The sequence below is a fragment of the Chrysemys picta genome, chromosome 6, assembly GCF_011386835.1.
Source record: "Chrysemys picta bellii isolate R12L10 chromosome 6, ASM1138683v2, whole genome shotgun sequence".
Classification (NCBI taxonomy): Eukaryota; Metazoa; Chordata; order Testudines; family Emydidae; genus Chrysemys; species Chrysemys picta.
In genome coordinates, this window is record NC_088796.1 from 13,693,840 (window position 1) to 13,710,676 (window position 16,837).

General features: G+C 41.7%; 1 protein-coding gene across 7 annotated transcripts in view; it reads right to left on the reverse strand.

Moving 5' to 3' along the window:
* Positions 1-6,701: 6,701 nt before the first annotated feature.
* The window catches only part of SKOR2 (SKI family transcriptional corepressor 2), a 46,557-nt gene continuing 36,421 nt past the window's right edge, over positions 6,702-16,837 (reverse strand). For 5 of the 7 annotated variants that reach the window (XM_065598700.1, XM_065598697.1, XM_065598698.1 and 2 more), the window contains exons 8-9: positions 11,034-11,099; positions 6,702-7,456 (exon numbers count right to left, since the gene is read on the reverse strand). In XM_065598700.1, the coding sequence (XP_065454772.1) occupies positions 11,037-11,099 (63 nt within the window). In that variant the 3' untranslated portion in view covers positions 6,702-7,456; positions 11,034-11,036. Of the gene's footprint in view, positions 7,457-11,033; positions 11,214-16,837 lie in introns of all 7 variants that reach the window. The other 2 variants (XR_010602086.1, XM_065598702.1) reach the window with 2 other exon arrangements.

Below are 16,837 nucleotides of genomic sequence, written 5' to 3' on the forward strand. Positions count from 1 at the left end.
TGCTCCTTTCTATTTATACACCCAAAGATGGCGTTAGCCCTTTTAGCCACAACATTGCACTGAAAGCTCATGTTCAACTGATTATCTACTAGGACTCCTGTCACAGTTTATAGAGTAACTGCACTTGTATTCCTCCTCCATGGTCCCTCAAGAGCACCCAGTTAATGTTTTAGGCTCCCAGCCATCACCTCTCTTGGGTAGAGACCCACGTCTCCCTTCCTTCTGATCCGGGGTGTTACTTCTGTACAACTCCTTGCCTTACACTGTGATATCCCTGGCAATCCAGACTACCTAAAGAGCAACACCTGTGCTTTGCTTTCCGTCCAAGTTACAAGTCACCATGCAGCTCTGTCTAATAGAGTACATTTATTCTTAGGGCAAAAGCATTATAGAGAAAACATATAAAAACAATAACTGGTCCTATACACTTACTAATAAACGTACCAGAAATTGCCCATCAGTCTTATGGGGCCTAGTAGGCTAAAGTCATTCCAACCCTTCAACTGGACTGGAGCTTCCCCTTGGACAGAATGGCCTGTCCATTTACTCACTCAGAATGAAGGCCCAGAGAGGCTATTTACCCTCCCAAATTCTTTATGTCTTGGTCTCTGAAAAACCCAGCTTGAACTGGTACATGCAAACACTCCAAGGGGTGGTGCTTCTCTGCAGTTGTTTACAATCCCAGGGGTAATCACCACCTACTGTTTTTAGTTTCTGTAGGAGCTGTGGTAACCCTCCCCCATAGAACAGAACACAATCATACATAAACCATTTATAAATGTAATACAATGGTCTCCAAATACAACCCCCAAGTCCTTTTCAAAGCCACTGCCTCCCAGGTTAAAGTCCCCCATCCTGGGAGTATGGCATACATTTTTTGCTTCTAGTTGTATAACTTTGCATTAGCTATATTAAAACGCATATTGTTTGCTATAAATGACCTGCCATCTTCATTATTTATCACTCCCACAATCTTTGTGTCATCTGCAAACTTTATCAGTGATGGTTTTATGTTTTCTTCCAAGTCATTGATAAAATTGTTATATTGTATATGGCCAAGAATTGATGCTGGTGGGACCCCACTAGAAACACACCTGCTGTATGATGGTTCCTTGTTTACAAATACATTTTGAGTGAAACCGTTAAACTAGTTTTTTAACCAATGTAATGTTTCATGTTAATTTTGTATTGTTCTAGTCTCTTAGTCAAAATGTCATGCATTATCAAGTCAATATCTATACTATTACCTTTCTCAACCAAACTTCTTGTCTCCTCAAAGAAAGATATCAAGTTAGTTTGGCAAACTGTAGTTTCCATAAACTCATGTTGATTGGCATATTACCCTCCTTTAATTGTTTATTAATTGAGTCCTGTATCATCCATTCCATTATTTTGCCCTAATCTATATCAAGCGAACAGGCCTATAATTACCTGGGTTGTCCTGTTTACTCTTTTTAAATAGTAGCATGACATTGGTTTCCTTCCATTCCTCTGAAATTTCATGAGTGTTCCAAGACATTTAAAATCAACATTAACAGCTAGATAGTGCCTCTTAATTACTGTTGCAATTGAAAGTATTTCATCATCATATGATATGACTACATCATCTGGCTTTTTCCCAAATACAGAACAGAAATATTTATTCAACACATTTGCTATTTCTGCATTATTATTGATAATTTTACCATTTCCATCTAGTAATGGACCAATACCATTGTTAGGATTCCTTTTGTTCCTAATATACCTAAAAAACTCCTTCTTGGGCAACAGAATCAAGGACAATAAGTTTTTCCTTGTGCCCTTTTGCTTCCTTTATCAATTTTCTACAATTCCTCACTTCTGATTTATATTCATTAGTATCAACTTTCCCCTTCTTCCACTTATTATATGTGGGGTTATTTTAGTTTTAGAGAAGCTTTCACTTTCCCTCTTTCACCAGTGCAGCCTTCTTTCTTGATTGTGAGTCTGTGGTGTTCTAGGCCTCTAGTAAAATATTACCAAACAATTCCCAATAATCATTCAGATTTTTCTGTTTAAATTCTTTCTCCCAACTGATTTGGTTCAGAATTGTTTTCAATTTTCTGAAATTGGGCCTTTTAAAAGCACCAAGTATCTATACTACTGATTTGGACTTCATTCTGTCTGCACGTAACAAATGTAATCCAGTCATGATCACATGTACTTACGCAACCACCAGTTTTTAGTTCTGTGATCAATTCCTCTTTATCTGGCAAGATGCAGTCTAATACAGAGTTCCCCAATGATAGATGCAACAGTTTTTGACTTAGGAAATTGTCATCTATAATTTTTAGACATTCGGAGGCTATTTTAATATGGCAGCATAAGACTTCCAGCATATGTCACTCAGACTGATGTCCCCCATAATAAGGCAGCATTGTTTCCCCTACACATTACAGATAGGTGCTTAAGGAGCTGTTCATCCTGGTAATCCTGATTTGGTGTTCTGTAGCAGACATCTTGTGTTTTATCTTTTAGAACATTCATCCATAACCATTCAGGATCATTTGCCACCAAGTTGTCAGTGACTTGGAAACAAGTAATGGCATCTTTGACATAGATTGCTACTCCCCTCCTCTTTTGCCCACTCGATCCTTCCTAAGTAGGTTATAACCATTTATTTAACATTTCAATCTTGCAAATAATCCCACCAGAGTTCAGTAATACCAACTAGATCAAATTTACGCTCATAAATGAGCAATTCAAATTCTTCTCACTTGTTACTCAGGCTCTTACCACGGGTTTATAGGCAATTAAAGAATTTCTTCTATTCGTCTAACTAGATAACTTCAGGGGGTCCCAGTGGTATCTCTGTGATGCTGGTAAACCAGGTGCTAGCTCTTGACAAGTCTGTAGGAGTCAGCTTAGCAAGGACAAATTAATAGCTAGAAACCAGACCAGCTCACCTTTATGTTAATATTGTTCAAGAGAGGTGTTAGACTTGTAAGGATAGGTTTAGTGTTTTGACTTTATAAAATGCTTGTAAGTTGCTTCATGCATTAATCTTACTTGTAATGCCTGTATTCCGTGCTACAAGGTAAAATATGTTTGTTTTATAATCGTAAAAAAGCCTGTTCTGAACTTGTGAACTCAGACGAGGAGAGTGACCCCCCCCCACCCAATCCAGGAGGACTATCAAAATTAAGTGGGCCATTGTAAGACAAAAACTTTGTTGATTGCCCCATCCACCCATGGAGAAGTATGAGCAGAAGGCCTTGTCTCCTCAGTTTGAATGCTGGAAGAAGGAAATGAAGATAGTTACCATGAAGATTTTTCATCTCTTTGCTGTTTGGATTCTTCCAAGGGCTGGAGCAAGAAACGGAGATCCCCAGGGTCACCCTGGCTTAGCTCTGAAAAGCCATTCAGTGCTGATTGATTGCTACAATCCTGTCACCTTTTGGAACTATAGACTGAACTAATTTGTGAATATATGTTGCCTGCTTTCATCTCTAAATAACTCTCTCATTTCTTCTTTCTAGTTAATAAATCCTTAATTAGTTTACTATAGGATTGGCTACCAGCATTGTCTTTGGTGTGAGATCTAAGGCACAAATTGATCTGGGGTAAGTGATTGGTCTCTTGGGACTGGAAGCAACCTGAATATTTTGTAATTTTTGGCATAAGTGACCATTTATCATTAAATCCATTTTGTCTGGGTCGCAAGATAGACTGGAATGCCCAAAGGGATGGTCTGTAACTCCATGTTAGGACCATTACAGAGATCCAGGAGTTCACATTTGTTTCTGGATTGGTGAAATCTAATTATAGAACATACCACCAGCTTGGGGTGTCTGCCCTGCTTTTGATACTCTGTCCTGAGGTTGGCACGCACAGTCATGAACCACTCCAGACACTGTGGTAGTCTGCTGCTTGGGTTTACCTTGAGCGGGTCCTGCAGGAGGGTGCTCCCTGCACCCCAAGCCCTCTGGACCTTTTCATAGGGCCTGTGAGCCCCCCTGGCCACCCCACCCACACACTCCGAGCCGGCTGCATGACCTGAAGCCGGTTCACTTTCGAACTGTGCCAAGGGCACATCTGTACACATTCGTGCTCTGTGGCGACGAAAAAGGAAGGAGACAGAGCGCCAGGTCGTGGTAGCCGAAAAAAACCTCCCAGGGACTTTCCGCTGGGGTTTTTATTTTCTTACTTCCATGTTTACAACACTTATGAGTGGTTGAATTTTTGAGCATAGGAGGGGCATACAGTGCATACCAACATGGTCTTACAAACCCATATCCTGTGCACGTGAAAGCGAGCAGCGAGGGTGATGATCAGGTCAGCCAATAAGTTTCCCAATCGCAGGCGCTGGGGTGTAGGCCGCTCCGGCCTCGTAGTCACGGGCGCAGTGTGCCGCACCCGTGAGCTGGCGATTCGGGAGCTGTGCGTCCCATCAGTGCTCCATACTCTCCATTTCCTCACGCTCGTGTCCCGCCCCGATGCTAAGTGACGGGACCTATTGCCACCTATTGAGGGTGAGGAACCCCAGTGGGCCAGCCTATATTCCACCTTGGTTCCACAGCCCACTGGGGATATTGGTTGGTGGCTCCTTCACAGAGCTGTGAGCACAGGCATGTACTTGATGCGGTTCACCCCCGTCCCTGACGCCTGCCCCTTTTGTGGCATGAGAGAGACCCTGGCGCACGTCTACCTAGAGTGCGCCAGGTTGCAGCCCCTTTTCCAGCTCCTCCTTGACCTACTCCTGCGTTTTTGGCAGCACTTCTCCCCTCACCTCCTTATATACACACACTCTATCCGTGGCGCCATAAAGTCACAGGACCTCCTCGTCAATCTCCTCCTAGCGACGGCCAAAGTGGCCATCTATAATGCCAGGGAGAGGATGTTGGCTGAGGGGGTTCTCTGTGACTGTGGGGCCTATTTCTGATCCTCCCTCTGTTCACGCATCCAGGCAGAGTTCCTCTGGGTGGCATCCGCTGGCTCCCTTGACACTTTCGAAGAGCAGTGGGCCCTGTCTGGGGCTATCTGCTCGGTGTCCCCTTCAGGCTCCCTTTGTTTTGACCCTTCACACCTGCCCTTGTTATATTTTCTGTTGTCCCCTGTAATCATTTGAGTTCCTGGGCTCAATGGATCCTCCCCACAGGCTGAGGGAGGGTCCTTTAGCCGTGGGCGGGCTTGCGCCAGCCCACCTTCCCAGAACCCAATAGGACCCTGTCACAATGACTATGAAGAATCCTAAAGCCACAACACATGGCCCGTAACTAGAATAACAGTGCCAAGGTATTACATCAAAATCTTCAATCAAGTCTATCCAGACCCCTTTAGCTGGTGCCATGCCACCCTAAGTAGTCAATTCCAGTAGAGTATGATTCTTGGCAAGTAGCAAATCAAAGAAATATGATTTTAATGTCTAAAACGATCAGGAGTTGGACTCAGGAAAAAGTATTCCCTCATCTGCAACTGGCCAGGTGTTTTATAAAAGTTTTTTGCATTCCTTTGAAGAATCTGTTGGTCTGTTGTGGTATGGCAAATCTTATAGGCTTGTTTTAGATAGTATTGCCAGTAATAAGACGTGTTCTACTTCAGATTGAAGATGTCATTTAGTTTCATTTATACCACGATTCTCACTCAACCAGGCATGCCCAGATTCTATGATCCAGCAAAGAGGATGCACACAACCTAACTAATTTGCATGCCATTAGCAAGTCCGTTTTTGACGTACAGTGCATTTGGAGTAAACAGGAGCAGCTTGCAAAGCAGAGGGCATACCTGTTTTCTTGGATTACAGGATAAATGCTTTTTCTTTTACAAAGAAGAATACAACTTTAGTATCTGCTTGTTGGGAGTCAATAGGAGCTGTGAGCACCCAGCACCTCTGAAAATTAACTCCCCATTTAGAAACTGCAAGGGTTCCTCTTCTAACTGGATAAGTTAGAAGATATTATTGATATAATGATGCTCATCCAACTCTAAAACAAGGGTGGTCAAAAGCACAACCTGAAGGTTAAAGGGAGTTCTACTACATAACGAATGGATACCTTCAATTTTATTAGAAGAGAGACATCCTGCAGAAACTACAGGTCCCAGCATGCAATGGGACCTGCAGCCTCTGCAGTTTGCACCTCCATCGGAGTGCCTTCTTTCCACTACATTTAATACCACTTTGGTCTGGCCCTGAACTTCTTTACAACTTACCAACACAGCTTCGGTTGGGTGAGGCCTGGACCAAAGGTAAAACTCACAATGGTGCTGAGGGAGCACATAAGGTCCTTCACACCCCGGAACCTCTACACTGAAGGATCATGTGGTGTCTAGGACCTAAAATGGGTCACCTGAAGGGGGGTGAATTTTACTCAACGTTAAAGAAATCATATTGCATATAATTCAGAAACACGTTAGCAGACTATGGGTGTGATTTCAAAAGCCCTCAGAACTGGCCTAAATCTACTCCAGTGATGTCAATGGTAAAACTCCTGTTGATTCTAATGGGAGCAGAGGTCAGCTAAAACTGCAGAGCACATTTAAAAAGCCTACATCTCCAGTAACTTCATTCATCCGCTGCCAAACTTTACTTTCTAATAACCATTTAAATGGATTTCCACTTTAAGAGTAAATGCATTTAAATGATTGCAAGCTAAAATATTTCCTTGAAGAAAAGTCCCCATGTACAGAATTCCTGTTCATTCATTAGCAAATCAATGTACCATGAAACGACAGGGAAGCACAACTATTATGTCAGTTTTCTTTTTTTTATTATAGACTTTTTATCCACATGAATGATAAAGAAACTACAACAGAGTTAAATACCTTTTTTTCGATAAGTGATTATATTCTTAATTACACTCAATATTAAATTGTAAAATATTTCCAGAAGAGTACAATCTTAATTCATACAGCAGGCAAAGTACCGGAGGAGGAGGAGGAGTGGGGGCCGGGAGGAAGGGGGCGTTAGAATTTTCAGTCTGCTTTTCAAAAGCACTGTGTATGGCTAATGCTTTTCCTTCCATTCAGTCAAAGGTGATTCTGGCCCATCTGATAAGACACACATTTCTTTCCATAAAACAATCACTATTCAACAGCAAAAGATGAACTTGCAGATGCTTCCAGTGTTTGTAGCGTTGAAAGGTTTAGCGGTTCCTTTCGCAGCTTCTCCATGTGCTTCAAAAGCATTTTCTCAGACTCTGTCAAGTTCAATTGTCCTTCTAAAAACACAGAGACTTAAACTTTGGTACCACCAAAAGATCCAGGACAGGCATTTTTTGATTTTTTGTTTTGTTTTTACTAATAAATGGCTGCTACATTCTATTTTACATGGTTGTCCATGATGCTTTGAGGTCACTTGTCCTTGGGCTCACAGGAACCTGAATTTTTTGTTTGCATTTTAAATTCCCAAGCCCTTCCATTTCTCAGTCTTTATGTAAATCAGATTTCTGAGTGGTGGGATGTATCTTACAAGATAACAGCTGCGGAGGATCCCGTGCGTCTGTTATTAAAAGAGAGAGAGAGCGTGAACATGAGGGTTTATCAGTGGTAGCACTTTTTGTATTTCTTTACTCAATTTTACAAAATGGATGTCTCCCTTTTATTTCCTAACAGTAAATTCAAATGGAACAGGTAAAAGAGTACTTCTTCATCAAGGCTGCCACCTAGCGGTTAAAAGAGGGGAATGGAGTCAGGACTTCTATTCTTGGCTCCCTACGTGACCTTGGGCAAACCACTGCCTTTCTTGTGCCTCAATTAATGCCATCCATTAATGGGGATAGAAATAACAAGTTACCCACCTCACCGGCATTTTGGTGAGAATTAGCTAGTTAATGTTTGTAAAGCACTTTGAGAGCCTCTCATTCAAGGTGAAATGCAAAGAGTTAACAAAGCTCGGTCAATACACCACAAGACAGAGTACAACCATTATCCCACTTCAGGGCAGCTGAAGGAAGCAGCAGCGCCAAGCACCCAAAGGTTTGCTGAGAGGCGCAGAGCATCTTCTAAAAACCATGATATGGTTTATCGGAAAGAGGCTGTACATTGTTATAAGAAGCTTCTTCCCCTGGAGGTTCACAATACACCTGCTGGCAATGGCAGGAGAGACGATACGTCAAGGGCAACTCTCATCAGACACATCAGGCATTAATTGAGTAGCCTGTGGTTGCTCAGCAATGCAAAGTTTCTTTACCTCCCTCGGTGTATTTTGTGTGTGCACATTTCCTCTTGAGGCAACTCCTTTTGGCTTGGCCCATTGAGAATCAGAAATTACTTCTAACAATATGGTTGTGATTCTCCGCTTGGCTGATTTAGCTTAGCATTTAAGTAACCACTAATCTTTCAAAAGCACTAGGGTCTACTTAGAGAAATCCCTGTTGTCTGCAGGGATGTCACTGAAAACAAAAACAGCATGAGAAAGGCATCAATCCTTCGCTCTTTCTGCACATAAAGGTGAGGCATTGCTAGTTGGGATGCCACTGTCATCTCACTGGCGCCAACTGCTTCTGCGCAGTGCATAACTGGGTGTGAAAACCTGACCTCTAGCACAAGAGCATTAGAGAGCTAATGCCATGCTCAGACAAACGGTTTTCTTTTAGATCAACACTTTATTGAATTACTCCAGTGGAGGTCCCTCTCTCCCTTAGGGATTTTTTTTTTAGTATTAAATTTATTAATATGTTTTAATTGTATTTTAAATTGGTATTTAATACAGAATCTATTGGAAGGCAGTCAGATAGTATGGTAATGAGAGTGGTAGAAGAACCTATACAGGAGTAGACTAGAATGATCCGAATGTCATGTTGACCTGTGTAACTAACTATGCGATTGTTTGGGGGCAGGGAGCGTTAGTTATCAGTCTAGCTACTCTCTGTTTATGTCTAAGTTTTTTATTTTTAAATTAGTTTTTTCCCCCGACAAAACGCAGGCAAGCTTTAATAATCTATGTTATCAAAACCTTGTTCAAATGCCCCAGACTTTCTCCATAATTCCTTCCCATTGAGGATTACCGTGATCGCTGTGTGTAAATAGAAGCTCTCTCTTTTCTAATCTCCCTATTCCTTTAGAGGGATTTATTCAGCGATGCCACAATACAGAGTTTGTGACATGACAACTCACCACCAAGTCTATATGCTTTGTCTCTCTCCCCCTCCCAGCCTTCTTTGCTTTGCCAGACAAACAACAGAAACAAAAATGCCAGGGGCTTCTACCACCTGGTAATGGAACCTCCAAAGCTGCCTCATCCTCCCAGGACTTTGGGAATGTTATTCTTCCTGCAGTGCCTTTGGCCCAGGTCTGCAAAGGGACTTAGGTGCCTAGAAAAATCACTGGAATCCCCAAAGCCTGAGTTAGGTGCCCAAGTTCCTTATACAATGCAGGGGAAGAGAGAGGTCCAAAGAATGGGATTCTCAAAAGCCAGCATGCGAGGTGGGGTGCTGCCTCAGCTGGCCAATGGGAACTGCTGGTGAGAGGGATGTGTCCTAAGCCCCACCCCTCTCATGGAGCCTGGTGCCTAAGTCCGGGCTGCAAGGAGGCACTTCTCTTTGCTTGCCATCCACAGCCGGGAACGCCTCTTCTGCAGTCAGGTGACTCTGGCACCCACGCCTTTTCCCACCAAATGGCCATGGGGGGAGGAGGAGGCGGCCTCCCATCCCATTCCATAACCATTAGCCCAGGGCGGGCTGGCTCGATTCTCCCATCTGCCTGAGGAGGACAAGGAATGTGACCAGTGGTTTCTCCCCTCCCAGTGGGCTACAGAGCGATTCTCATTCTGTCTGTGGCCCAGTTAATATTTAACTATTTAATTTAAAGTACAGCTTCTACAAAAGAGACTGAGGGAGACCCACACCAGACTATTCTAGAGTCCAATGGTTATGGCATTCACCTGAGAGTTGAGAGGTGGGACACTCCTGGCCAAATCCTGTCTCCTCAGCAGCCAGGTGCGGGAATTGACCCAGGATCTCCCACATCCTGGGTGAGTACTGGACTAGAGGTTCTAATGGAGCCCCCATGCATTGTGTGTAGAATTAGATATGCTCAGAGCACACCTACCAGCTCAGGCCCTGCAGGTGAGATGGAGCAACACCTGTCTTCTCCTGGCTTGAGAACCACATCGGGGCTAAGGCATGAGATAGATGCCTCAGAGCTGGCCTTAAGCAGCAGTGTGCATGCCTAGAGGCAGAAACTTAGGCACCTAGAGGACCTTTTACAGCAAAAATGTAGGAACTGAGCGAGTTTAGGCACCCACAGGGTTAGGTGGTAGCTGAGTGGGGCTTTTGGGGATCGCAGCACTGCCTAAATCTGGACTTTAGACACCGAAGTCCCTTTGAGGCTCTGGTCCTTTGAGTCCAAATCCCTCTCTACTCTGCCTATAGAATGTACCAGACTGCCAATTAGAGACAGCACTGAAGAACCCAGCAATGGCTTTGGAAAATCATAAACTTGGTCAACATTGCCATCAACATCAGGAGGAAATGGTGGAATTAAATGATCAGGTGCAAGACATCACTGAAAATATGAATTATTAAAAAAACCCTAAGTTTGGGAAGTCTTTAAAGATCATGAAAGGTTTCAGAGTAGCAGCCGTGTTAGTCTGTATCCGCAAAAAGAAGAACAGGAGGACTTGTGGCACCTTAGAGACTAACAAATTTATTAGAGCATAAGCTTTCATGGACTACAGCCCACTTCTTCGGATGCATCCGAAGAAGTGGGCTGTAGTCCACGAAAGCTTATGCTCTAATAAATTTGTTAGTCTCTAAGGTGCCACAAGTCCTCCTGTTCTTCTTTTTAAAGATCATGTGCACCCCAGCATTATATCCATTTCCTTCTCTTTTCTGGTATTTGTAGCATGCTGTCCCTGGGAAAACCCAAATCCTGGACACGTACCACATGCATGATGGGTGAACCCCTCCATAGATACCATCAGGCCAGAGTACTGACTATGCCAAAATAAAGCTTTCAGGCTAGTACTGGTAGCATCGCTTCTGCCTCACGCAATGAATCTCTTAATACTTGCAATGGCAGTAATTAGAAATATGAAGAGTTAGTTGCCAAAATACATTCCCTTTTAACAAGTTCACCTTTTAGCTTTTGCTGAGGTGTGTGCCGAGCTTTTCTTTCCTGATCAAGCTTGCTGCATAGGGAATCTGCAACGACACGGAGACAAAGCCATTGCGGTGAGCCAAGAATTGGATAATAAGGTGTCAAAGCCAGATCCTTCAATGCGATGGAATCCTTGGGAGTTCATTTATTTTGCCTCGCTGTAATATTTTAGGACAAGATGGTTTGAAATAAAGCAAGGAGATCTTTAAGCAGTTGGTACAAATGTGAAGCAGAGACAAAATAAAAACAACACACCCGGTCTTACAAACCAATGTAGTATACAAGTTCTGAGAGGGTTTAAAAAAAAAAAAAAAAGTATAGCAGTAATCTAGAAAAATCAACCAACCAACTTAGCAGCAAAAATCAGGTGATGTGTAATAAAGTGGGCAGAAGTATTTCCCTCTGTACAATTAGAACAAACAAAAGTAAGGCTCTCATTCTCTACTCATTTATATCAGCATAGCCCGTTGGACTTTATACGTTTCTCCTTTATTTACACCACTAAGAGGCCCTACAGTGGAATCAGTAACTAATGAAAAATGGAAGGAGAACATAGAAAAAGAGATACATACATGAGAAAATATTGCAGCTGGGAATGATTTATGCAGTAGGCTATAGAAATCAGCAAAACTCTGCCACACCCAACATTTCTTCAGGTTTGGGAATCCAAACTACTAGAGATTTGCCATTTTTTGACACTGACTTAGATGTTCGGAAGTGCCTTTGTCGTGACTGCAAAATGTACCGTGTGGGGACACAAACAGGTAATTGCACATGAGTGACCTGCTTTTGCTTTCAGTTACACCAGTGTAAATCAGGAGAAACTTCAAATAAACCAGTGTAAGCGAGATAGATCAGTCAGGCCTAAAGCCTGAAGTTGCATGAGCAAAAAGGGCTGACTAACTGTGCAAATGTATGAAAGAGGTCAATGAGCCACTTTGCTCATTGCATATTCGACACAAGAAGACAGGGATTTGCACTCACATACATACATTTTGAAGGCTTAAGAAATTATTTTTGAAAATCAACCCCTCTCCGTTGTCCCAAATTGTATTATTTTAAAGCCCTGTTCTGGTTTTCATTACACTGAACCCCACAGCATCCAAGAGTATCTGTATTATGCTCAGGGTATCAGTGTACTTGTGTAAGTTACCATACCTCAGTGTTATCCATCATCAAATGTGCTTGATAACCATATATGGGATTAAATGAGAGACCTGGTAATTCCCATGAAAAGACTAAATAAAAGAGCTTCTACAACTCAAGAGTTAACCCTGGACACTCCAATGAAAGGAGGCCAGTCTGAGTGAAAGTGGCCTGGCACTACAAGAAGGTGCCCAAGAGCTACAACAATGAGATGTTAGAGAGATGCCTTCTTAGCTCTAGTCCCTCAAGAAGTATTCCCCTCCCACTCAGGTGCAAACAGCACGAAAGGGGAGTGCACACGGACAAAAGGGGAGAAAGAAAAACAAAGAGGTGGCCTAAAAAGTTCATGATTTTTAAAGCTCAGCTGTTTAAATGGCTAGTCCTGCCTCCCTTTCCCTTCAGAGCAGGAGAGGCCTGCTGCCAGGGCCTGGATCACAGTAGAGAGCTCTCCCTTGTGGAATCTGCTCCTTCCAATGGCCCTGCACTATTTGAACCTAGTGATTTCCACCATATAGTGTAAGGCTTCCCCTGTTTACACAGGCTGGTAAATTAGCAATCTTTCAGGACAGGGATTATATACATATATTTTACTGGGTTACTCATCTGGGTGACTCACAGTCAATGCTGTTAAACTGAATGCGAGACGCCCAAACACTAATACAATCAGTGTTTTACAAATAGTTTCACTGTGGTGTTCTCACTAGAAGGTGTAGAAATCTTGGCCACACACGCAATTGTCAGCAAACAACATCCACTTGGATGGCTGGCACGAATGCAGGAGATCTGCCAAGGTTTTATAGACCACACAAGTATAACAGGTGCATATTGTCACAAGTTAACTGTTCTTAAATAATTTCTCTGATATATTTGGCATGACGGGCTTTTTCTCCACATGTGTAGGTCTGTCCATTTTACCTTTAAAAATATGGAGCTGTAGGCCAGGAGGGAAATTCCCATTTAGTTCCAGAAGGAGTTCAGCTATAGGGCAGTACCAAATCTTCTTCTGCGTTCCTCTCTGGAAGATTCTATTTCAAGCCTCCACAGCTGCAGTGGAACTAGCAGAGTTTAATGCTCTTCTCTGACAAGGGTCCCCCCTTTTTATGCCTTTGCGGTGGTGATCACGATAGAGATAACCAGAAGAGCAGGAATGAGCCTCAAATAGACCTGAAGATCCAGTGTGTTCCTTATATCCTACGTCACAAGAATGTGCGCTGGTATCAGCAACAGTAAAGGAGTTTCTGTGCACCATCTGCTGAAGGTGGCTCCATCATTGTGTGGTAATCCTACGTGAAATACACGTGGTTCACTGTACTGACTTGAAATCGTTACCTGTGCGGTTGAAAGTTGGAATCTCCATTTGTCCAGTGCCCTTGTTTTAACTCTGTATCGGAATAATCTGCTTAGTCAAACTGCTCCCGGTGGGTAGACACACAAAATTAGTCAGAATCTGGTTTAGTCAACACAACCAGCCTACCACAAAGACTATCCATAAAGGGAAAGAGACAGATGTGTAGTTTAACACACACATCAAAAGTTGCTTCTAAGAGCCAGACTTTCAAAACATAGCCTGTTTTTTCTCAACAGAAGGAGCGAACAGATTGGAACATTTCCCACTAGCTATAGTGCACATAGTGTTGTTGATCGACTCTTTTCTCGTCGACAGTTGCTATAGCTCACATTGGGGTCAAACTGGTGTAAAAAAACCCCACACTGGGCCAAATTCTGCAGTTACCCCCACCAAAGTCAGTACCCTTTGCAGAGGGTGTAGCTGGGCGCTGAATTTGGCCCATGATTTTTCCAGAAATTAGTAATTTTGCTCCTGCCTGTCAGGAAGTCATAAAATAATCTTTACAAGTCCATAGTGGAAAAAACATTAAAATTAAATGTACTGATTGACCATTATTTTAATTGAAGTTTTTAATGGAGAACTTTAAAACTATGACAGGTTTCAGAGTAGCAGCCGTGTTAGTCTGTATCCGCAAAAAGAACAGGAGTACTTGTGGCACCTTAGAGACTAACAAATTTATTAGAGCATAAGCTTTCATGGACGAAGTGGGCTGTAGTCCACGAAAGCTTATGCTCTAATAAATTTGTTAGTCTCTAAGGTGCCACAAGTACTCCTGTTTTTTAAAACTATGAAGTGTCCTGGCTGCCATAAAGTGCAGTAATCACATGGAAACAGCAGAGGGCACTTCAAGACTAAATATATGGCTTCAAGAGACCTGTCACTCCAGTTCATCTAATGTTGTTAGTTTAGCAATTTATTATCTATCAAGTGTTCTGCATTGCAATTTCACAATGTAATTCAAGAACTGTGACAAAAGAATGTGCATTCAACATAAGTATTAGCTGCACATGAGGCACTAGCTTCAAATCCTGTTTCCACATTAACAATCAAGACACAATTGTCATTTACATTAGAAAGTCTTGGGAGTAATTGGCATCTGAAAATTAGATTAATCTCCTTGACAACAACTTTCCCAAAAATGATGCTTCAGGTTAAACTTTCTCATGCTTAGTCTCAGCCCAATGGTGATTTTTTTGGTCCCCAAAATGCTATTTTTGCACTTGAATAACTCAAATTCAACTTATTTTTAAAATTCTAAATGAACACTGGCTTAGTCAGCAATGATCAGACCTGAACAACTTTGGTTTAGAACAGTGGTTCTCAACCAGGGGTACATATACCCCTGGGGATGCAGAGGTCTTCCATGGGGTACATCAACTCATCTAAGTATTTGCCTATTTTTACAACAAGCTACAGAAAAAGCACTAGGAAAGTCAGTACAAACGAAAATTTTATAGAGACAATGACTTGTTCATACTGCTCTATATAATATACACTGAAATGTAAGTACAATATTTATATTGCAATTGATTTATAATTACATGGTAGAACTTAGAAAGCAAGCAACTTTTCAGTAATAGTGTGCTGAGACATTTTTGTATTTTTAGGTTTTTTAAGCAAGGTGAAACTGGGGGGGTACGCAAGACAAATCAGACTCCTTCCAGTAGTCTGGAAAGGTTGAGAGCCACTGGTTTAGAATGAGCAAAGTTAGAAGTGTCTGAAAATCATACCGTGCATGCACGGTATGAATTGCTTTTAATATCATGAGGTGAGGAGCTAAAGACATATCCATGCTCTCCGGAGTTCTGCCCATTGAAATAAACATGCACAGATAATATAGTCACATTACATGACCCTATACACATGAGAACATTCATATAAAACTTGTTCAGTGTGTTTACGTGACTCTTACATTAAATGAATGCAGTTGGTCAAATTCTGCTGTGATTACACAGGGTAAATTTGGACTAACTCCTATGAAGTTAGTAAAAATACTCCAATTACACTAAATATAAAATATAATCAGAATTTGGCCCGTGTGTTTATTTGAATAGGCAACAAATAGTTCTCCTCTATATTCTTCTTGTTTCAATATAAAAGGAAATTCAGTGCAGACAACTAAATTAATGCAATGCTATCACTGGATGCACAACAAAAAAATCAAGAAATTCAAATTATGATTCCCAAAGTACCCATAATGTACATATATTTTAAACCAAATTAATTTATTATGTAAATCCCCTGAAGTTAATGGAGTTATACCATGGATATATTTGGCCCATAAAGATTAAAACCATATATAACAATACAGAATACACTCATACGCAAATGGCTTACAGTTCCTGTAGGAAGCTTAACTTCAGATGTACTGACTGTGTGTGTTTAAATTCTCAATCAAAATATTAATGAAGATTTTTGCACTGAATTTAAAGAAATCATCAGCTATTTACTGCATTATTTTATGCTAATTCTTTAAATACAAAAGGTCATATTCTGGCCTTAATTGTACTGATGCAGCCTTGCTGATATCAATGGGGCTGCACAGATGTGATCAGAAATTGGCCTAAAAAGTTGTTATTCTTCCCCCAATACTCTGACAAAATTAAACAATAATGGAATTTAGGCAGTCCCAGTGAATGGAGAAGAGACCCCTAGTTTTTTGACACAGGACTTAAAAATACAGGTTAGAGCTTGTCACTGTAAATACATCTATGAAGTGCTATGTAGCCATTTATTAAACAACTACTAGTATATTTCTAGCAGGCATTGGGAAATGAAGATGGTATAAATTGCCATGATCACATTTCTATTCCTGATCACGAAAACAATAAAACACCAAGCCTTGTGATTTTTGCATTTGCTGTAAATTAAGGAAATTTTCCTAGTTGATTGGATGGAGAAGAAAATCTGGGAGAACTAGTTTAGGATATAATTTCAGAACTCTGATTCCCCAAAACCTATGAGCATTAGAGGTGCAACTATATGTTGTCGAGGCAAAGCTGTTGTGAACCCACCTAAGTGGCTACTATACAGGGAGGCAAAATGCAGCTTTAAATTGTTATCTCGGTTTCTGATTTTACTAAAGAGATTTCAGAAAAAAAATGTGTTTGACCCACCACGAGGTTTGGAGGTTATGCTATTTAGCTGCATATCAATGACCATAGTAGTCTGCTGCAAGTGCAGACAAAACAAGAGGATTCCGGGGGATGGGAGGAGAGAGAGCTAATTGGGCCCTGTAGTGGGGCAGTCACCCCGCTCCGGCTCAGCAAGGGTTAAAAGCCAACCCTT